The sequence below is a fragment of the Lithobates pipiens genome, unplaced genomic scaffold (assembly GCF_037356315.1).
Source record: "Lithobates pipiens isolate NorthernLeopardFrog02 unplaced genomic scaffold, aLitPip1_a1.2 Scaffold_18, whole genome shotgun sequence".
In the NCBI taxonomy this organism is placed as follows: domain Eukaryota; kingdom Metazoa; phylum Chordata; class Amphibia; order Anura; family Ranidae; genus Lithobates; species Lithobates pipiens.
This window is the reverse complement of record NW_027507758.1, coordinates 274,644,037-274,671,553: the sequence shown is the minus strand read 5'-3', so window position 1 is coordinate 274,671,553 and position 27,517 is coordinate 274,644,037. Positions and strand designations below refer to the sequence as shown.

Sequence of the window (27,517 nt, the reverse complement as noted above, 5' to 3'; positions counted from 1 at the left end):
AAGCCTAGGTACTCCAAACGCTGAGTCGGCACAATCACCGACTTTTTTAGGGTCAACAGCCACCCAAATTCCAGCAGGGTCTGCATGGTTATTGCCACATCCTCCTCTAACTCTGAGGTGGAAGATGCTCTCAGGAGGAGATCGTCTAGGTAACCCATGATTGTGATCCCGCGTTGCCGCAGGAAACACCAAAACAAGAGCCAATATCTTGGTAAAGACTCGGGGGCTAATGCTAAAACAAAGGAGAGAGCCACAAACTGGTAGTGGGCTTCCCCAACTGCAAATCGCAGAAACCTCTGATGCTGAGGGCATATGGATATGTGCAGGTACGCATCCTGGATGTCCAAAGACTCCAGGGAGTCCCCTTGATGGAGTGCAGTGACTACTAAGCGAACTGATTCCATTCTGAACCTCAGTACTTTTAAAAAGTAATTGAGGGCTTTCAGGTCCAAGATTGGATGTACCCCTTCCTTTTTGGGGACTACAAACAGGTTTGAGTAGAACCCCTGGAAATGTTCTGATTCCGGAATAGGTACTATCACCCCGCGACCCAGCAGGTCCCTTACCGCCCCCAATAGGGCCTCCCGTTGAGCCGGGAGTAGGGGTATGCTGGAGGGGAAGAATCTGTTTTGCGGCCAAGAGAGGAACTCCATCTTGTAGCCTGAGGAAATCAGATCGCAGACCCATTGGTCAGACACCTGAGAGGCCCACCGGGCTGCAAACTCCCGAAGGCGACCCCTCACCCGTGTTGTGGGCGGGGGCAAACCTTCATGCGGTAGCACTTGTGCTCGCAGGCTTGCGGTTCCAGGGACGCTTTGGTCCTTCAGAGGTCATCCTGTCGGGCTGGGGACGCTTGGCCGTTTGTGAGTGGAAAATGAAGACCCTTGCCTACAGTGTGGCTCCTTAGACTTCCTGGCCTGTGGGAGTAGTGTACTCTTACCACCTGTGGCATTTTTAATAATGTCATCCAATGAGGCTCCAAAGAGCCGGTCGCAAAGGAAGGGAAGATACATCAGGGCTTTCTTAGATGCCTGGTCAGCAAACCAGAATTTTAGCCAAATCAGGCGCCTCAGCATCACTGCTGACACTGAAGCCCTGGACAGCAGAGGGAGAGTGTCCAGGGCGGCATCACAAATGTACTTAAGGCCTTGCACTAATTGGTCTGCTAGATCCACGCAGACAGGAGAGGCCTGTTGCTCTCCCAAAAGTTTTGCCCACTCAGTGAGTGTCTGCGACACAAGTGCGGATGCCAGTACTGGTCGCATAGTTGACCCCACAAACGTAAACAAGAAATGAGCCACTGCCTCTGCCTTCCTGTTCGTGGGATCCTTAAAGGCAGAAGTCCCCTCTACCAGGATTGTGGTTACTTTGTTTAACCTGGATACTGGGGGGTCCACGACCGGAGGAACCGACCACTTTTTGAGAAGGCTCTCCTCAAAGGGGTAAAGCCCCGTCATGTATTTGGGGACCGAAAAGGTACGTTTCGGTCGACCCCATTCCTTGTAAATGAACTTATCGAAATAAGTCAGATACAGGAACACCTTAGGTGAATGGGCTGGCTTACGGGACCCAAAGGGGACCGCTACATCAGCAGAGGGATCTGCTTGCTCCTGAATTTTCAGGGTATCACGCACAGCTGTGATAAGTGCTCCAACAAGCGTTTTGTCACACACGGACCCGGACGGGGACTCATCCTCACTGTCCGATTGGTCCTGGTCAGCGTCACCTGAAACGACAGAACAGGGTTCACCAGCCTCAGCAGGGCCGAGTCTGCGTCAGGGGCCGTTTTTTACCACCTTTGCGCCCATGCACCGCCTCCATCTTGGCAAATAACGAATTGAGGCAAACTGGTTGCAATTGCCTGAAGGTATGAAAAGTAGTAGCCTATTTCCCAGGATGGGTGATAACGATTTATTCCATATGGACATGATCAAGGGCATTTGTTTGGGAGACAGTGAAGGTTTTCCGTATTACAAGGGGGATCCCAGGTGGGACAAGGAATATATGAGGAAGGGAGGAGAAAACTGGTTACTGTATGCCCCTTATTGGTATGAGAGAGCAGTTAAAAAGATAAATAGGAAAGGTCCTAATCAAAGAGATAGAGAAGCTCCGGGTTTGCATGCTTGTGAAAAAAGGCTTGGATTAAGATTCCCGCTGCACCTCCCTGTGGCCCGCCTGAGGAGCTGACCTGTACGCTGCCCTGTCCAGCGTTACCTTTCCTCGACCCCTCCATCACACAAACGCTGCTCCCTCCTCCCTCCTCTCCTCATCCCCCATCTCCTCCATATGGAACACAACCAAGTGAGCCATTGCTCCAGCCGCAGACCATATACCTTTCATTCCCAAAGGAGGACATGGAGGTCTTGGTTCGCCCCCCTGCCCCCGTTCAACAACAGGATGCAGGGGAGGGTTCCACGCATCGCCTCCATCTTGGCAACGAACGAATTGAGAATCGCCGACAAAGTGTCCAGAGGCACTGCACTGTCTGCAGGCGAACTGGTTGCAATTGCCTGGATTTCGGGGGAAGAAATAACAGTTTCTGAAGCCATGCTGACCCTACCCTGTATGCCACCTGTTGGGGACTTAGGACAGTGATAGTGTCATGGTCGTCCCGGTAATCCAGTGGCATATGGGAGACCTGCCCGCAGAATCCCCCTGTTAAGAGCTAACCGGTATCCATGGGCGCGCGTTGGCGCAAACAGACGCACGCGGGTGTGCGATGATACGAACAGGTGCACGCGGGTGCGCGGGGTCACGAACGGGCGCATGGTTACACGTGGGTGCGCACAGACACGCCGTGCGACCGTTTTTGGCGCCCAAAGGGCTACTTAAAGGAATCTATCACGGTGCCTCCTTGCTGTCCAGTCTACAGCGCGTCCGGTGATCCTGCTATCTGCTACCTAGTTGTCTTTGATTCCTGTTTACCCGGCCTGTTCCTGACAATGTCTGTTTGCTGCCTGCCACCGACCTTCGGCTTGTCTGACTACGCTTTGCCTCTTCCTTTGTACCGTTGCTGCCCGCCTGTTCCCTACCGGCTCGCACCTTCGACCCCCTTCTACTACCCGCTGTTGCAGCCTGACCGCTGAGCACCTTCTGCCACCCGCTGTTCCAGCCTGACTGCTGAGAGCCTGCTGCCACCCACTGTTCCAGCCTGACCGCTGAGTGCCTTCTGCCACCTGCTGTTCCAGCCTGACCGCTGAGTGCCTTCTGCCACCTGCTGTTCCAGCATGACTGCTGAGTGCCTGCTGCCATCTGCTGTTCCAGCCTGACTGCCGAGTGCCTGCTGACCCAGCGCTCCTGTGGTTCTTCCGCTTACCCAAGGGTCCGGACCGGTCCTGCACCAGCTCGACACTTGTGCCCTCTGAACTCTTGAGTCCCTGTCTCCACTTCCAGGGGTTCTCGAGCCAGAGGCTTACGAGAGGCCGCTCCCTGCATTCTGGGCTCCTATACCAGGTACGTGACAGATAGTCCCACCCTCCTAACTGCTGGCTGAAGGGCTCTTTCCCACAGCTAATAGTACCTGTGTCAGCTCCCAGATGCATAGGAGACCACACCACGCTGTGCAGAGATGCTCTGAATGGCGCTGAAACTGACAAAAAACGCGTTCAGGCTTCATGAAAATGGCTGCCGAACATCCAGTATAAAGGATATAATTGAAGGGATATTTTAGCTTAATGTTTGTTTTAGCTTATTGCCTGCCATCTTAGCCCTTGTACACACGGTCGGACATTCCGATGGACACTGTCCGATAGGACCGTGTTGTCGGATAATCCGACAGTGTGTGGGCTCCATCGGACTGTTTCCGTCGAAGTATCCAACTTGGCCATAAAATTTTCCCCAACATGCTCCGATCGGACATAGTCCAATCATGTGTAGCCTATTCCGACGGACAAGGTGCCACGCATGCTCACAATCAAATTCGGACACGGAAGCGCTCGCTCAGGTAAAACTACCGCTCGTAATCGATATAGCACATTCGTCAGGCTGCAATGTTAAAAATTCTTTCATGCAGCGCATTCTCTTGTTCTTTACAATGCTGCAAGAATGAACTTGTTTTGATGCTCATATTCACACACACTTCTCCCGAACGTATTTCTTTATTCTTTTTACTCATTTCAGCAATACAATATTTTAAATCGTCACATCTACCCAATCTTTTTATTTATTTATTTTTAATTTTGTGGTTGGTTTTTTTAATCAGCATCTCCTTTTTTGACAGTTTGCTCATCTTTGCATTTTTTTTGGTGTGCTTTGTGTGTCAAATTACCACAACACCATTATTATCTTTTTAATTTATTGTTTTCTTTTTTAATCTACAGGAGATTGTTTGGTGTTGGTGCCCCTTGTTATTCATTTGACTTTGTATTTTTGAAATGTACCTGCCTACTCACAAATAAACTGTCCTTTTTGAAGTAAAACACATATTTCTTCAACCAAAAAAAAACTTTATTTAGGTGTCAAACAAATAAACAGGAAGGCAACGATGGAGAAAATCGTTAATTTGGCGAAGCCTTTGGCCCCCAGGGCAGACATGAACTAAATAGAAAATGCAAAATAGGTGGCCTGAGGAGTACATATCTCAGGGAGAGCAGTCTGGTCCAGAAGTCCGAGAGATCAGGAAGAGCAGATGCCATCTATGTCCCCAGGCTGTGGCCCTACAAGAGGCTGCATCTTCTGTCAGACCAGACTGAACCCAGGCCATCACTCTCTGGTCTTCCTCGGGCACTTCCCTCCAGGCTTCCTTCCAGGCTGTGGCTCGGCTCCTGTAGTTGTGGCAGGAGGAGGAGGGCGATGGTCGACCTCCTGGCTGCCACTTGCCACAGCCTCCTCCCGTCTGAGGTCTTTCTGTGTATGAAAATGGAACATTAGTTTTAGTTTTTTGGTCATCAATCACACAATTTTGTGCTCATGACTGTTGCAAATTGAATGTTATCAAATAGAACAGACTATCATTCTGAGCCCAGCATTTTTCATTCTTGTCTCAATCATTTTTGGTTACTACTGTCTATTGATATGTAAACCACTTTGTTAAATCACAACTTACTAATCAATAATAACATCCAGTTAACATCATTAAATGTACGACAAGAAATATGTTCAACAATGCTATACTTGTCTCAAGCTGGGCCCCTCCACATGTTGTTGCCTGGAAGGACCAGGTTAGACATCGGAAGCCTCAGCTGGGGGTGAAGGAAGCCTTGAAGGAAGACTGGAGAGTGGTGGCGTGGGTTCCCCCTGGTCTGCCAGAAAATGCAGCCTCTCGTAGTACACCATCCTGGGGACATAAATGGCATCTGGATCTCCTGATCTCAGGGAATTCTGGTGCTTCATTCGCTCCCTGAGGTATGTACTCATGTCTGCTGTGGGGACCATGATCCTCACCAAAGCAAGACGTTTCTCCAGCGCTGCCTTCCTCTTTCTTTGGTCATTATAAAAGGGGTTGTTCTTCTGCCACAGGCAGGGCACCTCCCTGAGCAGATCAATGAATAGCCCCATAAAATTTGTGTTCTTGAAGGGATCCATCTTGTCTGCAAGACATAACACAAGACAAACCCTAATAATAATAATGCCATGCTAAACTCTCCTAATCTTGTCCCAACATAGGCCTATATAGAAGCAGTATAGGCTAGTGATGTTCCAAGTTAAAAATTGTACCTTCGTTTGCACGATCAGCGCGTCAGCTCCTCACTCTGCTCACAGATTGTACGTACGACGCACGCGCGTTGCGTTATATCTACAGTGCGCATGCGTAAAACTCCGCCCGCCCCTGACATTCTTTCTAGACTATTCCCCACCCCTTCTCTTTTGGCGCAGTGGGGAGAGCACATGGTGGAGAAAAAGCAGGTGTGCAATCAGAGTTCCACTAACGAGGAGGAGGGAGAGGAAAGCCCGGAGCCTGAAACGTCCCGATCCTGGAGGAGAAGATTTAAGGCCTCAAATATGTCTTTTGGAGAGATGTTGGAGATGGTGGACATATTGAAGAGGACCGACCATGATGGGAAGTATGGACCTTACCCAAACCCAAATATCAGAAAGGCCAAGATGACTAAAGTTGTGAAGAGTCTTCAGAAGAATTTTGGGGTACGATGATCCAAGGATCAACTGAGAAAATGCTGGTCAGACCTGAAACTGAGGAAGCACGATCAGTACAGAAGGATCAAGCGTGTTCTTCAAAAAAGTAAGTAGTTGTCGTGTGTTCATATGAGTATTATTGCTTGCATACTGCTCCATGTGCTTTGATTTAATGTTGTACGGTTTAAAATGGCCACTTTCAAGTTCATGGGTTCATTAGTTCGTAATACACATCGTTCGTTAGCCCACTCCCAACACAATGTTTTCCCAAATTACACTTCACTACATTTGTTCCCACTGCAGGTAAGTATTCCAGCTTTAAAAAAGTGTCCAAAATAATGTTATCACCTTTGAACTCGGCCAAAAAACACAATTGTATGACGCTTCCAAGCAATGTTTCATATTCCTAGTTCTGCCCTCTGTGTGCTAAGTATTCCTTTTTTACATTCTCATAGGGGAGAGAAGACTCGGGAAGTCTGAGGACACCAGGGACCCCACACCTCCCAAAGAAGGTGAAATTCCAACACCAGAAGCAAAGGAGCAGGAGGAGGAAGGAGAGATTGTTGAAGTTGGACAAATTGTCACCACAACAGGTGAATGTCGGAGACCACAGCTTACGGTAAGCTAATCAATGTATGTTGTCATATTTATAACACATGGTGTGTTTATTTTTATTTTTTTAGGTGACGTGGAAGAAGAATCACATTTTACCAGTGAAAGTGCCCAGATCCTGATTGGGGAGATAATGGGGTGCAATCGCGATTTAGAAATTATACAGAAAAACATCAATGATGCTCAATATAAAATGAAGAACATCATTGATGTTTTGGGGAGAGTTTGAAACACCCCAAACTAGCTCGGGTTTTTTTTTTTCAAACAAACAACTTTTGTATTTTACTAAAAGCCAAATTTGGAAGATGCACACAGTGTGTCAACATGTGCTATCTCCCATCATGGGGGATCAATGTACGTGTTTTGTGGAAAGTGGCTGAGATGAAGGGGTTGCACCCCAAAAACATGTTGATTGATCCCCCATGATGGGAGATAGCACGTTGACACACTGTGTGCATCTACCAAATTTGGCTTTTCCAGGGGTGACACCCCATATGATGAAGGCAATAATAGCCCAGTTTGTACATACTCATATCTGATATTGTCTTCACTTTTCAAAGTTGAACTTTGTAAGTTCCTGTGTTCTGTATGTTATGCTTTGATACATGCCTGTTTACACAAAAACGCTAAGTTACGAAAAAGTTACCGAAAATAATGTTTTCGATACACCCAATATGTTGGTTTGTTGCAAAACCCTTTTCTAAACGCACATGTGAATGTGCTTTGATTAAAAAGTGAAATTATCAACAATGTGTGGCTTCCTTTTTCAATGCGCAAAAGCAGTATTTGGAGTAAAGTTGTTGTTTTCTGTGGCAATGGGTGTTATTTACTAAAGGCAAAACCACTTTGCACTCCAAGTGCAGTTTCAGGTGCACTTTTGCAGTGCACTTGTAGTGCATAGTGGATGTGCCTTTAGTAAATAACACCCACAGTGATGTGTAAATTTCCACAATCACGCCATTTTCCTGACCCCACATATTTCTGCCATGGTGCTGAAAATGAGCAATATTTTTGTCAATAATGCACTACATACATTAGCAACAAAAAGAAGGTGTGTATGTAGCAGACCCACAACATAATAAGATTATCTGAAGAAGAGACTGTCACCTTATCTCGCTCAGAACTTGGGTTTGCACTTTTGTAGAAAAAGGCCCAACAAAAAAAAAAAAAAGCAAAAAGACCTAGGAGACACCTAAAAACAAGCCAAGCAGTAAATGAAAACAAAGATTATTGTACTTTCAAAGAAAAAAGTATTTAAAAAATGCCTCTCAGACATTGTCTGGCATATCAATGGCCCCCCTACCCACAAAATACTCCATGTATTGGGTTCTGACCTCGCGGGGGGGGGGGGGGGGAGCCAGGACGAGCAGATTCAAGGGCCGTGAGATTGTCATTTTCAGGCAAGTCTGCATCTGGGCCAACTGAGAACACATAGTTAGCTGAATGTCTTTTCAAGAAATTGTGCAGAACACAGCAGGCAAGCACTATGTGATTGAGTTTATATTTCGCCATGTGGATTGGCGTCAAAAATAGGCGGAACCGGCTGGCCAGTATTCCAAAAGTGTTCTCCACGACTCTTCTGGCTCTGGCCAGCTGGAAATTAAAGATCCTCTGATCCGGGGTGAGGGTCCTCATCGGGAAAGGCCGCAACAGGTGGTTTGCCAGGGCAAACGCCTCATCCGCGACGAATACGAACAGGAGTTCTTCGACATTCTCCTCTGGGGGTGGCAAGCCCAGACTACCACTCTGGAGATGCCAGTAGAATTCCATCCGTGAGAACACTCCACCATCCGACATCCGGGCCATTTTGCCCCACGTCCACATAAAGGAAGTGATAGGTCGCTGACACCACTGCCAACATCACGATACTATTAAACCCCTTGTAATTATAGTAGTACGACCCCGAGTTGGGGGGTGGGACGATGCGGACGTGTTTCCCATCAATTGCACCTCCACAATTGGGAAAGTCCCAACGGCTGGCATTGAAGGAAACTGTGGAGTGAAACAAGACAAAAAATTAGTAATTTGGCACATCAACACTGCAAGCAGATTGGACACAAACATTTTTGGCCAAGATCCGTATAACATTTTGGGAAATGAGTATTTAAAGCCTAAAGTATAAGGTCCCCTTATCAGAGTCATCACCCCCCCATCCCCCCCATCTGATGGGCCCTTACAAAAAATGAGGGGGGGGTGTTTTGGATGCATAAATAATGTGTGATACTTTGGGCAGCCCCTCCTTACTTACACTATTGGCAGCCCACCGGACAGGTAAGAAGTGTCATAATACCAAAAAAAAATGGAAGCACATTTTGACATTCTGCTATTACCTATCAAGATAATAATAGGAGGAAAAAAAAAACTGTAGCATTTGAAAGTATTGAGGCAGGCCCTTGCACTACATGCTTTAGTGAGTTCCTCCATAAATCTGACCAGAAACAAGGTAGGTAGAGTGTGCATTGGGTTTGGCAAAGTCAGCAGATAGAGGATTGCTATCAGCTGACCTAGCAGTTGGGGGGAGGGGGGTTCCTAATGAGTTTGGCCCAACCAAAAAAAAAAATGTCACTCTGCATGAATTTAAGCACACGCATAACATTTGTAGATATTTTAGGGGGTGTTTAGGGGAAAGCAATACTATGGAGCTGACAAAAGACATTGCTAAGTGACTAGACTATAGGTTTATGGGCCCAGAAGAGCATGGTGGGGAAATGAGTGAAGGCAAATATGCATGAAGGACAAAAAGGGAACTTGAAAAGCTTCCAGCATGCATGAGGACAAAGGGGCACAGCATATCAATTAGAGCATATTGCAATCATGGTAATTAAGGAATGAGGAAAGAAATCCAAGACATTAGCAATCATTAAATACATAGAATGTGATGTTAAAGGATAAAACTTACCTTCATATAGTCCTTCTGCAGGACCTGAATGATGGCAGAACAGGTCTCTGGAATTATGATTCCCAGAGCCTGGGGGAGATGCCTTTGGAGAACTTCAGGTCCTGAAGGCTTCTCCCTGTCGCCAAGTAGCACAACGTGGTGAAGAGCCTCTGTGATGGCTTGCCGCATGCAGGTATCCTGCCTGGTGATATAAGGGGACAGCAAAGCCAGCAGACGGTGAAAAACGGGGTCCGTCATCCGGAGATAATTCCTGAAATCATCAGGATTATTCTCCCGGATCTCACGGAGCAAAGGCATGTGCGAGAACTGGTCAAGCTGGCGCAACCAATTCTTGGTCCACAAATGCCTCCTCGCCCTGTTCATGGACCGGGCTTGTGTGAAAGTTAAAAGCCCAACACCAACCCCCTGCACAGCACAAACTCTATGATGAGTGCGTACACGAAACATGGTTTAAAACGGTCGGCTAGTCAGAACGGACAACAGAAAGCACAGATAAACAGCAATGCCTGAAAGAACGACCTGAAAAGCAGAAGCAAGCAGACAATAAGCAATGCAAATCAAAGAGTACTATACCAAGATATAGTCCACTATGAGAAACAAATGCTTACTGACTACACGCACTGATAATCAGATACAAGCACAAACTGAAGAGCAGTAACGAACTGAAGCACAAATCTGAAAAGCGCAAATCGTCTCTCACCAAACTTCTACTAACACGCGATAAACATGAGATCAGCAGAAGGAGCCCAAAGCGTGGCGGACGTGGTGCTGAACTTCCTTTTTCTAGTCCCGTCGTACGCGGCTTACGCCACTGCGTTCTTGGCAACCTGAACTTCCGACAACTTAATCCGACCGTGTGTATGCAACACCACTTCCGGACCTCTTCCGGATTAAATTCGTTGGAATTTATCCGACGGATTTGGCTGCCGGAATGTCTGACCGTGTGTACAAGGGCTAAGATATTGTAACCTATAATATGAGTATCCATTTTAAGATAAATATTCACATAGAGTCTGTTAGGAGTTAAATTAAGAGTTAAGTTAAGTTCATTGGGACCAAATGTTCTCAAGAACAATCTATTTTTCTCTACTAGCCTTTCCTGTGACCAGTTTCTATATGGATTTAAGGGTGTATATTATTTTCTGCACGTACTCAGTAATTTTCCACTGCTTGTTTTAATTAATGTCTGTATTTTATCATATATTCATGTTAGGAGGATTGGGCTTTCTTTGTGAGGTCATTTTACCCTTATGAGCTGAAGTCCGGAAATAAATTGTCAGACCACTTGAACTGTATGGTGTGTGTGTGTGAATATTTTCCTGATCAGAGTGGTCTCCAGGCCTGCTGGGTTTGAAGGATAATCTAGGCTGATACCTTAACCGAGGGTCCACTCACTCCTAGAACACTCTACCCCCCAACAATGATCACAGGGAAAATGGCCGCCGAACTACAGGAAAATGGCCACAGAGCATACTGCTCTTTGGTCACACCAAAAATGGCCGCCGAGCACTGTATACCATGAGGGACAGTGAAAAACAGGCAGAGAAATGGTGGTGAAACAGTACTACAGCGATCAACAGACACAGCCCCCAGACACCTCCAGGGAGAGACCTACACACATCCAGGGCACAGCCAGCCAGCGCAGCCCCCCCCCCCCCCCAAGTGAGCACCTACTAAAGAAATGCGTCCACTACTGGTGACGTCACCTCCTGCAGCCTGCTGTTTTCTGCGTCTCGTCACGAGTTTGTCTTCTGGACCCGGCATAACCATGTTAACAGCGGACACTTCTCTGACCAGACTGTTTTGACAGAGGAACTACAAGGCCCAGGACTCAGGATCGCCACCGTGACATAACCATGTTTATACTTTTATCCCTATCACTTTCTGCTGAAATGTGAATTTGACTAATTTATGTGTATTAAAGCTTGTTAAAAACGTCTGCACCTTTCTTTTTATTTTTTTTTGCAGTTCCCTGGAACATGATTTCTATTCTAATATGATGGCAGCCCTGCTTGCTGTGGACTTTTAACCCCTTCTCACCATCCGTACATAGACTTATATAGACTGTGTATATAAAACAAAATGGATTGACCACAGAAATATGATTGATCGTTTTACAGTTTTATTGCAAATTTTTTTTTTTTTTTTATGGTTTTAGTTGTTGCGCCTCCACTTGTTTTATCTGTCAGGCCCTCTCCCTCCTCTGTCAGCCCCTCCCCCTCTGTCAGGGGGCTGTCAGAGGAGAAGGACTGACAGAGAGGAGGGGGGACTGACAGAGAGGAGGGGGAGCTGACAGAGGAAGGGGGGCTGACAGGGGGAGGAGGGGGGCTGACAGAGGAGGGCTGAAAGAGAGAAGGGGTGCTAACAGAAGGGGGCCTAACAGAAGGGGGGCTGACAGAGGGGGAGGGGGTGCTGACTGAGAGGAGGGGAGATGACAGAGAAGGGGGAGGGGGGCTGACAGAGGGGGGAGTGGAGGCTGACAGACGGGAGGCTGACAGAGGAGGGGGCTGACAGAGGAGGGGGGCTGACAGAGAAGGGGGGCTGACAGAGAATGGGAGGGGGGCTCATAGAGGGGGGGCTGACAGAGAAGAGGAGGGGGGCTGACAGAGAGGGGTAGGGGGGCTGAAAGAGAGGAGGGGGACTGACAGAGGGGGCTGACAGAGAAGAGGGGGCTAACAGAGAAGGGGGGGCTGACAGAGAAGGTGGGGCTGACAGAAGGGAGGGGGGTTGACAGAGAGGAGGAGGGGCTGACATAGAAGAGGGAGGGCTGACAGAGAGAAGGTGCTGACAGAGAGGAGAGGGCTGACAGAGAGGTGGGGAGGCTAACAGAGGAAGGGGGAGGCTAGCAGAGGAGAGGGTTGACAGAGGGGGGCTGCCAGAGAGGAGAGGGCTGACAGAGAGGGGGGCTGACAGAGAGGAAGGGAGATGACAGAGGAGGGTGGGCTGACAGAGAGGTGGGGAACCTAACAGAGAAGGGGTGACAGAGAGGAGGATGGCTGACAGAGAGGAGGAGGGAGGGCTGACAGAGAGGAGGAGGAGGGGCTGACAGAGGAGGGGGCTGACTGAGAGGAGGAGTGGGGTTGACAGAGAGGAGGTGGGGGCTAACAGAGAAGGGGGGCTGACAGAGAGGAGGGGGCCTGACAGGAGGGGGGGCTGACATAGGAGGGGGGGCTGACAGAGAGGAGGAGGGGCTGACAGAGAGGAGGAGGGGCTGACAGAGAGGAGGAGGAGGGGGCTGACAGAGAGGAGGAGGAGGGGCTAACAGAGAAGAGGGGGGCTGACAGAGAGGAGGTGCGGGCTAACAGAGAAGGGGGGCTGACAGAGAGGAGGGGGGCTGGCAGAGAGGAGGAGGAGGGGGCTGACAGAGAGGAGGAGGAGGGGGCTGACAGAGAGGAAGAGGGGGGCTGACAGAGAGGAGGAGGAGGGGGCTGAGAGGAGGGGGCTGAGAGAGAGGAGGAGGGGGCTGACAGAGAGGAGGAGGGGGGCTGACAGAGAGGAGGAGGAGGCTGACAGAGAAGAGGAGGGGGAGGCTGACAGAGAGGAGGGGGGGGGGCTGACAGAGAGGAGTCTGACAGAGAGGAGGAGGGGGAGGCTGACAGAGAGGAGGAGGGGGAGGCTGACAGAGAGGAGGAGGCTGACAGAGGAGGAGGGGAAGGCTGACAGAGAGGAGGAGGGGGAGGCTGACAGAGAGGAGGGGGGCTGACAGAGAGAAGGCTGACAGAGGAGGAGGGGGAGGCTGACAGAGAGGAGGAGGGGTTGAAAGAGAGGAGGAGGGGCTGACAGAGAGGAGGAGGAGGGAGGTGACAGAGAGGAGGAGGAGGGGCTAACAGAGAAGGGGGGCTAACAGAGAGGAGGGGGGCTGGCAGAGAGGAGGAGGAGGGGGCTGACAGAGAGGAGGAGGAGGGGGCTGACAGAGAGGAGGAGGAGGCTGACAGAGAGGAGGGAGGGCTGACAGAGAGGAGGAGGGGAGGCTGACAGAGAGGAAGAGGAGGCTGACAGAGAGAAGGAGGGGAGGCTGACAGAGAGAAGGAGGGGAGGCTGACAGAGAGGAGGGGGGGCTGACAGAGAGGAGGAGGGGGAGGCTGACAGAGAGGAGGAGGGGGAGGCTGACAGAGAGGAGGAGGGGGAGGCTGACAGAGAGGAGGAGAGAGGAGGCTGACAGACAGGAGGAGGGGGAGGCTGACAGAGAGGAGGAGGCTGACAGAGGAGGATGGGGAGGCTGACAGAGAGGAGGTGGAGGCTTACAGAGAGAAGGGGGAAGGCTGACAGAGAGGAGGGGGGCTGACAGAGAGGAGGCTGACAGAGGAGGAGGGGGAGGCTGACAGAGAGGAGGAGAGGGGAGGCTGACAGAGAGGTGGAGGGGGAGGCTGACAGAGGAGCAGGGGGAGGCTGACAGAGAGGAGGGGGGCTGACAGAGAGGAGGAGGGGGGCTGACAGAGAGGAGGAGGGGGAGGCTAACAGAGAGGAGACATAGGGGAATGACAGGAGGGGGGCTGATAGAGAGGAGGAGGGGGCTGACAGAGAGGAGGAGGGGGCTGACAGAGAGGAGGAGGGGGAGGCTGACAGAGAGGAGGAGGGGAGGCTGACAGAGAGTAAGAGGGGGGCTGACAAAGAGGAGGTGGCTGACAGAGAGGAGGAGGGGGGGCTGACAGAGAGGAGGGGGGACTGACAGAGAGGAGAGGCTGACAGAGAGGAGGAGGGGGAGGCTGACAGAGAGGAGGGAGAGGAGGAGGGGGATGCTGACAGAGGGGAGGAGGGGGAGGCAGAGAGAGAGGAGGAGGGAAGCTGACAGAGAGGAGGAAGGAGGAGGCTGACAGAGAGGAGGGAGGCTGACAGAGAGGAGGAGGGGGGGCTGACAGAGAGGAGAAGGGGATGACAGAGAGGAGGAGGAGGCTGACAGACAGGAGGCTGACAGAGAGGAGGAGGGGGGAGGCTGACAGAGAGGAGGAGGGGGAGGCTGACAGAGAGGAGGAGAGGGTAGGCTGACAGAGAGGAGGAGGGGGAGGCTGACAGAGAGGAGGAGAGGGTAGGCTGACAGAGAGGAGGAGGGGGAGGCTGACAGAGAGGAGGAGGGGGAGGCTGACAGAGAGAAGCGAGAGGCTGACAGAGAGGAGGGGGGCTGACAGAGAGGAGGAGGGGGGCTGACAGAGAGGACGAGGGGGAGGCTGACAGAGAGGAGGAGGGGAGGCTGACAGAGAGTAAGAGGGGGGCTGACAAAGAGGAGGAGGGGGGCTGACAGAGAGGAGGTGGCTGACAGAGAGGAGGAGGGGGGGCTGACAGAGAGGAGGAGGGGGCTGACAGAGAGGAGGGGAGCTGACAGAGAGGAGGGAGAGGAGGTGGGGGTGCTGACAGAGAGGAGGAGGGGGGGCTGACAGAGAGGAGGAGGGGAGGCTGACAGAGAGTAAGAGGGGGGCTGACAAAGAGGAGGAGGGGGCTGACAGAGAGGAGGAGGAGGCTGACAGAGAGGAGGAGGGGGGGCTGACAGAGAGGAGGAGGAGGGGGGCTGACAGAGAGGAGGGGGGCTGACAGAGAGGAGGGGGGGCTGACAGAGAGGAGGGGGCTGACAGAGAGGAGGGGCTGACAGAGAGGAGGAGGGGGAGGCTGACAGAGAGGAGGGAGAGGAGGTGGAAAATGCTGACAGAGAGGAGGAGAGGAGGCAGACAGAGAGGAGGGGGATGCTGACAGAGAGGAGGAGGGGGAGGCAGACAGAGAGGAGGAGGGAGGCTGACAGAGAGGAGGAGATTGGAGGCTGACAGAGAGGAGGAAGGAGGAGGCTGACAGAGAGGAGGGGGGCTGACAGAGAGGAGGAGGGGAGGCTGACAGAGAGGAGGAGGGGAGGCTGACAGAGAGGAGGAGGAGGCTGACAGAAAGGAGGGGGAGGCTGACAGAGAGGAGGGGGGCTGACAGAGAGGAGCAGGGGGAGGCTGACAGAGAGGAGGAGGGGGCTGACAGAGAGGAGGAGGAGGCTGACAGAGAGGAGGAGGGGGGCTGACAGAGAGGAGGAGGGGGCTGACAGAGAGGAGGGGGAGGCTGACAGAGAGGAGGGAGAGGAGGTGGGGGATGCTGACAGAGAGGAGGAGGGGAGGCTGACAGAGAGGAGGAGGGGGAGGCAGACAGAGAGGAGGAGGGAGGCTGACAGAGAGGAGGAGGGTGGAGGCTGACAGAGAGGAGGAAGGAGGAGGCTAACATAGAGGAGGGGGGCTGACAGAGAGGAGGAGGGGGAGGCTGACAGAGAGGAGGAGGGGAGGCTGACAGAGAGGAGGAGGGGGCTGACAGAGAGGAGGAGTAGGCTGACAGGGAGGAGGGGGAGGCTGACAGAGAGGAGGGGGAGGCTGACAGAGAGAAGGGGGAGGCTGACAGAGAGGAGGGGGGCTGACAGAGAGGAGGAGGGGGGCTGACAGAGAGGACGAGGGGGAGGCTGACAGAGAGGAGCAGGGGAGGCTGACAGAGAGTAAGAGGGGGGCTGACAAAGAGGAGGAGGGGGGCTGACAGAGAGGAGGAGGCTGACAGAGAGGAGGAGGGGGGCTGACAGGGAGGAGGAGGGGGGCTGACAGAGAGGAGGGGGACTGACAGAGAGGAGGGAGAGGAGGTGGGGGTGCTGACAGAGAGGAGGAGGGGGGGCTGACAGAGAGGAGGAGGGGAGGCTGACAGAGAGTAAGAGGGGGGCTGACAAAGAGGAGGAGGGGGCTGACAGAGAGGAGGAGGAGGCTGACAGAGAGGAGGAGGGGGGGCTGACAGAGAGGAGGAGGGGGGCTGACAGAGAGGAGGGGGGGCTGACAGAGAGGAGGGGCTGACAGAGAGGAGGAGGGGGAGGCTGACAGAGAGGAGGGAGAGGATGTGGAAAATGCTGACAGAGAGGAGGAGAGGAGGCAGACAGAGAGAAGGGGGATGCTGACAGAGAGGAGGGGGATGCTGACAGAGAGGAGGAGGGGGAGGCAGACAGAGAGGAGGAGGGAGGCTGACAGAGAGGAGGAGATTGGAGGCTGACAGAGAGGAGGAAGGAGGAGGCTGACAGAGAGGAGGGGGGCTGACAGAGAGGAGGAGGGGAGGCTGACAGAGAGGAGGAGGGGAGGCTGACAGAGAGGAGGCTGACAGAAAAGAGGGGGAGGCTGACAGAGAGGAGGGGGGCTGACAGAGAGGAGCAGGGGGAGGCTGACAGAGAGGAGGAGGGGGCTGACAGAGAGAAGGAGGGGGCTGACAGAGAGGAGGAGGAGGCTGACAGAGAGGAGGAGGGGGGGCTGACAGAGAGGAGGAGGGGGAGGCTGACCGAGAGGAGGAGGGGGAGGCTGACAGAGAGAAGGGGGAGGCTGACAGAGAGGAGGGGGGCTGACAGAGAGGAGGAGGGGAGCTGACAGAGAGGACGAGGGGGATGCTGACAGAGAGGAGGAGGGGAGGCTGACAGAGAGTAAGAGGGGGGCTGACAGAGAGGAGGAGGGGAGGCTAACAGAGAGTAAGAGGGGGCTGACAAAGAGGAGGAGGGGGCTGACAGAGAGGAGGAGGAGGCTGACAGAGAGGAGGAGGGGGGGCTGACAGAGAGGAGGAGGAGGGGGCTGACAGAGAGGAGGGGGGGCTGACATAGAGGAGGGGGCTGACAGAGAGGAGGGGCTGACAGAGAGGAGGAGGGGGAGGCTAACAGAGAGGAGGGAGAGGAGGTGGAAAATGCTGACAGAGAGGAGGAGAGGAGACAGACAGAGAGGAGGGGGATGCTGACAGAGAGGAGGAGGGAGAGGCAGACAGAGAGGGGGAGGGAGGCTGACAGAGAGGAGGAGATTGGAGGCTGACAGAGAGGAGGAAGGAGGAGGCTGACAGAGAGGAGGAGGGGAGGCTGACAGAGAGGAGGAGGAGGCTGACAGAAAGGAGGGGGAGGCTGACAGAGAGGAGGGGGGCTGACAGAGAGGAGCAGGGGGAGGCTGACAGAGAGAAGGGGGAGGCTGACAGAGAGGAGGGGGGCTGACAGAGAGGAGGAGGGGGGCTGACAGAGAGGACGAGGGGGAGGCTGACAGAGAGGAGGAGGGGAGGCTGACAGAGAGTAAGAGGGGGGCTGACAAAGAGGAGCAGGGGGGCTGACAGAGAGGAGGAGGCTGACAGAGAGGAGGAGGGGGGGCTGACAGAGAGGAGGAGGGGGGCTGACAGAGAGGAGGGGGGGGAGGCAGACAGAGAGGAGGAGGGAGGCTGACAGAGAGGAGGAGATTGGAGGCTGACAGAGAGGAGGAAGGAGGAGGCTGACAGAGAGGAGGGGGGCTGACAGAGAGGAGGAGGGGAGGCTGACAGAGAGGAGGAGGGGAGGCTGACAGAGAGGAGGCTGACAGAAAAGAGGGGGAGGCTGACAGAGAGGAGGGGGGCTGACAGAGAGGAGCAGGGGGAGGCTGACAGAGAGGAGGAGGGGGCTGACAGAGAGAAGGAGGGGGCTGACAGAGAGGAGGAGGAGGCTGACAGAGAGGAGGAGGGGGGGCTGACAGAGAGGAGGAGGGGGAGGCTGACCGAGAGGAGGAGGGGGAGGCTGACAGAGAGAAGGGGGAGGCTGACAGAGAGGAGGGGGGCTGACAGAGAGGAGGAGGGGAGCTGACAGAGAGGACGAGGGGGATGCTGACAGAGAGGAGGAGGGGAGGCTGACAGAGAGTAAGAGGGGGGCTGACAGAGAGGAGGAGGGGAGGCTAACAGAGAGTAAGAGGGGGCTGACAAAGAGGAGGAGGGGGCTGACAGAGAGGAGGAGGAGGCTGACAGAGAGGAGGAGGGGGGGCTGACAGAGAGGAGGAGGAGGGGGCTGACAGAGAGGAGGGGGGGCTGACATAGAGGAGGGGGCTGACAGAGAGGAGGGGCTGACAGAGAGGAGGAGGGGGAGGCTAACAGAGAGGAGGGAGAGGAGGTGGAAAATGCTGACAGAGAGGAGGAGAGGAGACAGACAGAGAGGAGGGGGATGCTGACAGAGAGGAGGAGGGAGAGGCAGACAGAGAGGGGGAGGGAGGCTGACAGAGAGGAGGAGATTGGAGGCTGACAGAGAGGAGGAAGGAGGAGGCTGACAGAGAGGAGGAGGGGAGGCTGACAGAGAGGAGGAGGAGGCTGACAGAAAGGAGGGGGAGGCTGACAGAGAGGAGGGGGGCTGACAGAGAGGAGCAGGGGGAGGCTGACAGAGAGAAGGGGGAGGCTGACAGAGAGGAGGGGGGCTGACAGAGAGGAGGAGGGGGGCTGACAGAGAGGACGAGGGGGAGGCTGACAGAGAGGAGGAGGGGAGGCTGACAGAGAGTAAGAGGGGGGCTGACAAAGAGGAGCAGGGGGGCTGACAGAGAGGAGGAGGCTGACAGAGAGGAGGAGGGGGGGCTGACAGAGAGGAGGAGGGGGGCTGACAGAGAGGAGGGGGGCTGACAGAGAGGAGGGAGAGGAGGTGGGGGTGCTGACAGAGAGGAGGAGGGGGGGCTGACAGAGAGGAGGAGGGGAGGCTAACAGAGAGTAAGAGGGGGCTGACAAAGAGGAGGAGGGGGCTGACAGAGAGGAGGAGGAGGCTGACAGAGAGGAGGAGGGGGGGCTGACAGAGAGGAGGAGGAGGGGGCTGACAGAGAGGAGGGGGGGGCTGACATAGAGGAGGGGGCTGACAGAGAGGAGGGGCTGACAGAGAGGAGGAGGGGGAGGCTGACAGAGAGGAGGGAGAGGAGGTGGAAAATGCTGACAGAGAGGAGGAGAGGAGACAGACAGAGAGGAGGGGGATGCTGACAGAGAGGAGGAGGGGGAGGCAGACAGAGAGGAGGAGGGAGGCTGACAGAGAGGAGGAGATTGGAGGCTGACAGAGAGGAGGAAGGAGGAGGCTGACAGAGAGGAGGGGGGCTGACAGAGAGGAGGAGGGGAGGCTGACAGAGAGGAGGAGGGGAGGCTGACAGAGAGGAGGAGGAGGCTGACAGAAAGGAGGGGGAGGCTGACAGAGAGGAGGGGGGCTAACAGAGAGGAGCAGGGGGAGGCTGACAGAGAGGAAGAGGGGGCTGACAGAGAGGAGGAGGAGGCTGACAGAGAGGAGGAGGGGTGGCTGACAGAGAGGAGGAGGGGGCTGACAGAGAGGAGGGGCTGACAGAGAGGAGGAGGGGGAGGCTGACAGAGAGGAGGGAGAGGAGGTGGGGGATGCTGACAGAGAGGAGGAGGGGAGGCTGACAGAGAGGAGGAGGGGGAGGCAGACAGAGAGGAGGAGGGAGGCTGACAGAGAGGAGGAGGGTGGAGGCTGACAGAGAGGAGGAAGGAGGAGGCTAACAGAGAGGAGGGGGGCTGACAGAGAGGAGGAGGGGGAGGCTGACAGAGAGGAGGAGGGGGAGGCTGACAGAGAGGAGGAGGGGAGGCTGACAGAGAGGAGTAGGGGGCTGACAGAGAGGAGGAGTAGGCTGACAGAGAGGAGGGGGAGGCTGACAGAGAGGAGGGGGAGGCTGACAGAGAGGAGGGGGGCTGACAGAGAGGAGGAGGTGGAGGCTGACAGAGAGGAGGAGGGGGAGGCTGACAGAGAGGAGGAGGGGAGGCTGACAGAGAGGAGGGGGGCTGACAGAGAGGAGGAGGGGGAAGGCTGACAGAGAGGAGGAGGGGGAAGGCTGACAGAGAGGAGGAGGGGGCTGACAGAGAGGAGGAGGGGGAGGCTGACAGAGAGGAGGAGGGGAGGCTGACAGAGAGGAGGGGGGCTGACAGAGAGGAGGAGGGGGAAGGCTGACAGAGAGGAGGAGGGGGAAGGCTGACAGAGAGGAGGAGGGGGCTGACAGAGAGGAGGGGGCTGACAGAGAGGAGGAGGGGGCTGACAGAGAGGAGGAGGGGGAGGCTGACAGAGAGGAGGAGGGGAGGCTGACAGAGAGGAGGGGGGCTGACAGAGAGGAGGAGGGGGAAGGCTGACAGAGAGGAGGAGGGGGAAGGCTGACAGAGAGGAGGAGGGGGCTGACAGAGAGGAGGGGGCTGACAGAGAGGAGGAGGGGGAGGCTGACAGAGAGGGGGAGAGGAGGCTGACAGAGAGGAGGAGGGGGGCTGAAAGGGGAGAGGAGGAGGGGGCTTGGTGCTGGGGGGAGAGAGTGCACAGTGAGCTGCAGTCAGTGAGGAGGAATGGTGTTCTGCCAAAAACTGTTCACCCATCGGATAGTGTACGCCCCGTACTACGCAGGCACGGCGCTTACGCAGTATGGAGGACAAGGAGCCTCTGCATTTTTTTATTCTAACTCTGCGTTCCCCGAGACGCAGGGAACAGTGTGGATGGTGGGGCTTGAACCTGGACTCAGTGCGCAGGCGCCGTTCATCTTCGGAGACCTTCGGCGTCTCCTTGTCCTCCGTACTGCGCCATCGCAGTACAGGACGGACACTATCCGACGGGGGACAGTATTTGACAAGACACTGGACGACTCACCACAGTCACCATTCACCAGTGACAGTGAAACTGCCAACACTCATTATCCCTGCTGGAGCAGGGGAAGGAGAGGGAGGGTGCTGCTGGCAGGAGAGAACACATTCAGGGCAGGCTGCATTGGCACAATGACGGGGGAGAGGTGGATGGAGGGGAACTCTCACCACTGAGGCCGGTGTTCTGGCAGATAGGAGCGGTCAGGGTGGGTACTGGAGAGTGTGCATCCAGTCAGTGACAGGAGGGGGTCGCGCTGCTGGAGGAACACAGGACGGAGCGCAGACATCTACAGAAAGGGGGGGGGGGGGGGCTATGCTCAGGCTGTAATGCAAAAAAATGAATAAACATATATTTAATTTTTTTGAGATGGATTATTTTTTCCAAAAACAGAAATATATTGCAAAGAACGCATTTGCCGTGATGAACTAATCGATTCAGAATGATCCAGCAAAGACTCCTCCGTTTCTAAAAGTCACCACAGTGTTGTCTCTGTACGCTCGGACACGCTGTCAATTAAACTTTGTGAATGGGGTGGAAAAAAAAGAAAAACGTATTACAGCGTTGCGCTGCGCGGCGTGAGTCGTAGTCACGTGATGGAGGTAGGCCTGCTGTTGTGTCGGATGTGGACGATGGAGAGTCACGTGAGGGGGCGCGGCCATGTTTGTGTAGACAGTGTGTGGATATCATGTAAATGAGTGGGGATAACAGGCAGAGATTTCCAGGCTAAACAGCAGCTTGAGAGGAGGGACCACCAATATTGGCGCACTGCAAACATGAAGGCCAGCTCCAGTGTCCCCAAATTCCTCACTAAGATATGGGCTCTAGTGGAAGATCCCAGAAACAGCGATTACATCTGCTGGAGCCAAGTAAGGGGGCATGATGGGATGATAAGAGGGCATGATGGGAAGGAGGGGGGGGCATTTCACTAATGTTCCTTCTATATGAGGGCTATGTAATGCTGCACAATGGAGACTCACTGAAGGTGTCCTACCATTCATTGGGATGAGAGCTGCTTTCCTTCTATCTAACAGAATGTGTGATTGAAAGGCACAGATCCATTCCCAGGCATTTTATTTGTGTGTATTTAGGGCCTTTTTCACCCCAAAACAAGGTGTGGGAAACCTGTGTTCAAAACCGCACTGGGTGTGCGATTTGCTGCAGGTGTCGATGAATTTCTAAAACACCCCAAGCACATTGCAAATGCAGTGCGTTTTCCTGCACCAGAATGTATAGAGCCGCAGTAAGGATGGGCTCGGGCGTGTTTGCAATCCCCCACGAGCACGCCAGGAAGCTGACACTGCACAGGCAGTGAGACGTTTCCTGATCCACGGCTGCACATATCGGGAATAAGGATGAGCTCAGGCGTGTTCGCTTGCTCCATCTGTAGAGCCCGCCAGGAAGCTGCACCGCACTGCGCTAATCACAGGCACTGAGACATTGCCCCGATGCACGGCTGCAGAGATTGGACAATGTCTCACTGCCTTTGATTAGCGCATCATTGCGCCGACTTCCTGGCGGCCTCTGCACGTGGACCATGCGAACACGCCTGAGCTCATCCCTAATAGGGGAAATGTCTCACTGCCTGTGATTAGCGCTGCACAGTGTCAGCTTCCTGGTGGAGTTACGAACATGCCCGAGTCCATCCTTATGCCATGGTACCATGCGGTCTAGTGCAGTGCGTTTTTACTTTTTTTGTGCAATCAAGTACAGTTTCAGCCCATTTAAAGCGGTAGTAAAGCCACTTTTGTGATTTTTTTTTTTTTTGATTTTTTTTTAACTACAGGTAAGCCTATAATAAGGCTTACCTGTAGCTAAAATTAATATCGCCATTTAGGAGAGATTCTCCCTGGATGCAGCCATCATTGGCGCGCACACTCTAAAGATCTAGCATTCTAGCATACCTTACCGGAATTTCAGAGCTTCATGATGGAACCAAGGGTTCCTGCACGCATGCGTGGAAGTGATGTTACCGCGGCTCGAGCCTATCACACAGCCAACTGCGAACCCAGAAGAAAGACCCGGGGGGGGGGGGGGGGGTTATGCATACTAGCACATTATGCAATTGCCTATCAGGGTTGTTCTTTTTATAATCAGCTACGGTTTACAACCACTTTAAACTAATAGGCTGAAAATCACACTTCGTGGAAATGCACAGCAATGCACCCCTTAATGCGGAGCTAAACCCATAGATTTAACTGTTTCTCAAAACAGTTGTAGTTCGTTTAGACTCCCTGTCAGGCTAGATTCACATTGATGCGACGCTGCATGTTGCCTGGGAGCGGCAGCCCCTTCATTTGAATGGGCTGCTGTGGCTCCTGAAATGCAGGGAAAAGGTCCCTGCACCGTTTCTGGAATCGTAGCCCATACGGGAACTGTAAGTGCAATATGAGTGCGATTTCTAGTCCTTGCATCATGCCATTAGGACACATCCAGCGTGCTTTTCTGTGGGGGTGGCTGTGGGAACAGGTGAAGACTCGCAGTGGGAACCACTCACGCAGATATAAACCTAGCCTCTGGGGACATTCAAAACAAGCAGTTGAGCTGCTATTAATGCCTTCTGAGCAGCCCCCTTTAAAGTGGTTTTGAACTCTATTTTTGTATTTTTGCCTACGGGTAAGCGTATAGTAAAGCTTACCTATAGGTTGAATAAATATTCCCTAAACCGTTAGGAGATATTTGTGAGCAGCAGGGGGTGACATCACCACCACATGTGCTCGGAAGGAATGGCATACCCATGTCGTTTGTTCAGAGCTGTGTGCCGTGCCAGAGATTCTGCACGGGAGTGACGTCATTGCAGCTCAGCCATGCAAGCCATGGCAGCCGGCAAACCCAGGAGAAAGACTGGGTGAAGATGGAAGCCTCTGTAGCCCTGACCGCGCGCTGCTGGAGGGCTTTGTTTTACGGTAAGTCTTCCATAATATGCTAGTATGCAATGCATACTAGCACATTATGGCTTTACCTTGCAGGTGGGGTTTTTTTTTTTTTTTTTTAATAAGGGTTTACTACTGTTTTAAGCTGCAGAAAACAGGAGTTCACATGTCACGCCTATTGCAGAAATTATCACTCCTGCCGTGTTCGGTGGATAGCGAGCTTGCCGAACACAACCTATTCAAGTGAAATGGAAAGCGCTGCAAATGCCCAGCGCTTTATGGTCGTTTGTGGGGCAATTATGAGGGTTAAAACAGGTGGTGGTGAGGCGTCCTATCCCCTCTTCACTGCCTGTCAAACTCCTCTAAAAAGCGATCTGAACACATTTTTCAGAGGCACGGTGGTTTAGACAGGTTTAAGCTTAGGTTGGTCTAAGCTTAGCCTTATATTCTAGACATGCCATAAATAACTGTCACATTTATTTGTACTTAAACAAACTGTCAAGCCATCAAATGGCTGGTGTCATAACTGATCACATGTGCAGCAGCATGACAGTTGCAAATCAAACAGAGGAATAAATTGTCAGCTTCCATGGCTTTAAAGTGGAACGAAACCCACCGATTTAACGTTTTCATAAAAAAGGTAAATTCCTGGCATACTGGAAATGTTAACTGTCATATATATTTTCTTGGAATTCTCCACCAACCTGTCAAACCATCAAATGGCCGGTATCATAACAGATCACATGTACAGCTCCATAGTAACTGCAGATCAGAGACAAAATGGCAGCTTCTATGGCTTTTACCAGTTCCCGCCCAGCCTACAGTCAAAAGACAGTCAGACGAGACTTTTACCGCTCCGAGTGGATGTCATATGAAGTCCTCGCGAAATGCGCTGCTGGACACAACGGATGACTGATCACTTCCCCAGAGTAGTATTGTTTACTATGGTAACACTGTGTTGCTCTAATCACAGTGTGTAAAAAAAACAAGTTATTAAAAAATAGGAAAACAATTCATTTTTATTTTTTACATACTGTCACCAGTCAGTGTCCCTGATCACTTCCACACCATTTATATGGTAACGCTGTACTGCATTGCTGACAGTATGTAAAAGGAAATTACATCAAAACACTCGCCATGCCTTTTTTAATACCTTTTGGACTGTCTACTTTCCAAAAAGGGGTTATTTTCAGGGGTATTTGTACTGTCCTGGTATTTTCGGGCCTCATGAAATGATATCAGTCAGTGCATGAGGATTCATTGATTTTCATATATATATATATATATATATATATATATATATATATATATATATATATATATATATATATATATATATATATATATATATATATATATATATATATATATATATATACTATAGTTTGTGGACTCCTATAGACTAATATACACTGATTTGGGTTATTTTCCCCAAAGAAAAGTAGCAGAATACAGTTTGACTTAAATTTATGAACAAAGATTATTTATTTGCAAAATTTATAACAGAATCAAAGAAACACTTTTTTTTTTATTTTCAAAATCTTTCTATTTCTGTTTATTTAGCAAAAACTAAAAAACAGCTGTGATTGAATACCACCAAAAGAAAGCTCTATTTGTGTGAAAAAAAAATTAAAATTTTTATATGTACAGTGTTGCATGACTGCGCAATTCTCATTCAAAGTGTGACAGCGTTAAAAATTGGCCTGGGCAGGAGGGGGGTGAAAGTGCCCAGTGTTGAAGGGGTTAAAGTGGAACTAAACCCATGGATTTAATGTTTTCACAAAACTCACATTTACTTTTCACATGTGCTCTTGGGTGCTGGACCAAACAGTCAAACCATCAAATGACTGGTGTCATAACTGATCACATGTGCAGCACCATTATAGTTGCAGATCAAACAGAGGCTCAGATGGCAGCTTCCTTGGTTGAAAACGATTGGAGGGTTTAGTTCTGCTTTAAAGAATAGAAAGGTTTGGTTCAGCCTTAGGGAGAAGTACATGCAAAGCTCTTTTTAGCAGATTGTGGGTTGAAGTCACAGAGCTGGTCCAGGCTTGGGGCAAGATCACAGCCATATGGTCAAGATCTGCCCACAATCCTGGACCAGGACCTGGCTTAGCTTCTTAGCCTGCCGCTCCCGCCCCCTCCTCTGTGCAGCGCTCCAGTGAGAACATGGGGGGCAGAGCAGACAGTGGTGACTGACAGTCACCAGCTCTCTCTGCTCAGGGATCTCTGAGAACTGGGCAATCAGCTGTGTTTTATTGCTTGGTTTTCAGTCTTAGGGCTGGCTGGGGGCAGATACAGCATTGGACCTATAATCCACCAGTATGATTCTTTAAAAAAAATTAAAAAAATACTGCCATTTTCTTTCAAGCTTCAGGTGTTTTTGTTTTAGCCAGTGGAATGCATCGAGGGGCGGAGGAGGGCAGTTCTTATAGGTTTGAAAATGCCTAAACCACGCCTGGGGAAAAAAAACACTTGCGCGTACACATGAGCGGAATGTCTGACAGAAAATGTCCGACGGAAGCTTTTCATCGTATATTCTGGTCATGTCTATGCCTCATCAGACTTTTTTTTTTTTTAAACTCTGACGGATCTAGAAATAGAACATGTTTTAAATATTTCCAACGGAACCAATTCCTATTGGGAAAACCGCTCGTCTGTATGCTGTTCCGATGGACCAAAAACGACGCGTGTTCTGAAGCAAGTATGAGATGGAAGCTATTGGCTACTGGCTGTTGAACTTCCTGCACGTCAGCACGTTCTTGACGGTTGGACTTTGGTGGGATCGTGTGTACGCAAGACAGTCTCAGCGGAATTCTGCTGGAAAAAACCTTCAGAGTTTTTTCCGACGGGAAAACCGGTTGTGTATACAGGACATTAAATCCATTTCCATTGAAGTCTTTGGGGCCTACAACAACCAAATCTACCTCAAAAGCAGCTCATATAGCTTTTGGAGCATCGGTCTTCTAGCTAAAGTCCCTATTGTAATACATTGGATTTGGGATGCTGACCATTTTGGAGCTTCAGGCTAAAACCATGCTCGGGTATAAGCTTTTACACCATAATGGAATTTCAAGAGTTATTTGTAAAATTTTCAAAACTGCATTTCTTTCATTAACACAATACCTGATCACGAATGACCTTGTTCAGTCACTTCCTGGTATCGGGTGACATTGTTTTTTCCCAATTGTGCTCCTGCATTGTAACACAGGCTTCCGATGTGGACTTTTTTAACACGGGCATGACCCACTGTTGTCACTGACAGGAACCCTGCTGCCACTGTTGAGGTACATGAATTCCTGTAGATGGGAACTAGCAGCAAAGAGGCTGGAGGTGATCAGCATTAACAGTAGCAAGAGGCAGAAAAAAGTTGAAACAAGTTTTTTATGAAAACACATGACAGTTTACGATACCCAGGGGTATATTTCTAAACATATTTTGTCACCATCAGAATACAATGATCACAATGATTGTGGCTATAGCTACCCAAAGTGGTCACACGAAAAAAAAACCTTTAGTCTGCTTGTACTGAAGTCATTCGATAGAACGACTCCAGTACAACCATCTTGCTGACAGATGAATCAAAATTCAGCCGGTTCCTGCTGAACCAGCTGAAATTCGATCTGTCTATGGCCAGCTTTACTGCCTGTTTTACAGCTCAGTCTAAAGCCTCGTACATACGGTCAGATTTTCAGATGACCAAACATATGTATT

At 51.8% G+C, this 27,517-nt stretch overlaps 1 protein-coding gene across 4 annotated transcripts in view; it reads left to right on the top strand.

The window, feature by feature from the left end:
- The window catches only part of LOC143987873 (heat shock factor protein 1-like), a 110,274-nt gene that overhangs the window by 17,026 nt on the left and 65,731 nt on the right, over positions 1-27,517 (top strand). Inside the window, exon 1 of one of the 4 annotated variants that reach the window (XM_077487022.1) lies at positions 21,555-21,799. The exons of 1 other annotated variant lie outside the window; for it this stretch is intronic. In XM_077487022.1, the coding sequence (XP_077343148.1) occupies positions 21,707-21,799 (93 nt within the window). In that variant the 5' untranslated portion in view covers positions 21,555-21,706. Of the gene's footprint in view, positions 1-21,554; positions 21,800-27,517 lie in introns of those variants that run through there. 2 more of the 4 variants (XM_077487025.1, XM_077487021.1) reach the window with 2 other exon arrangements.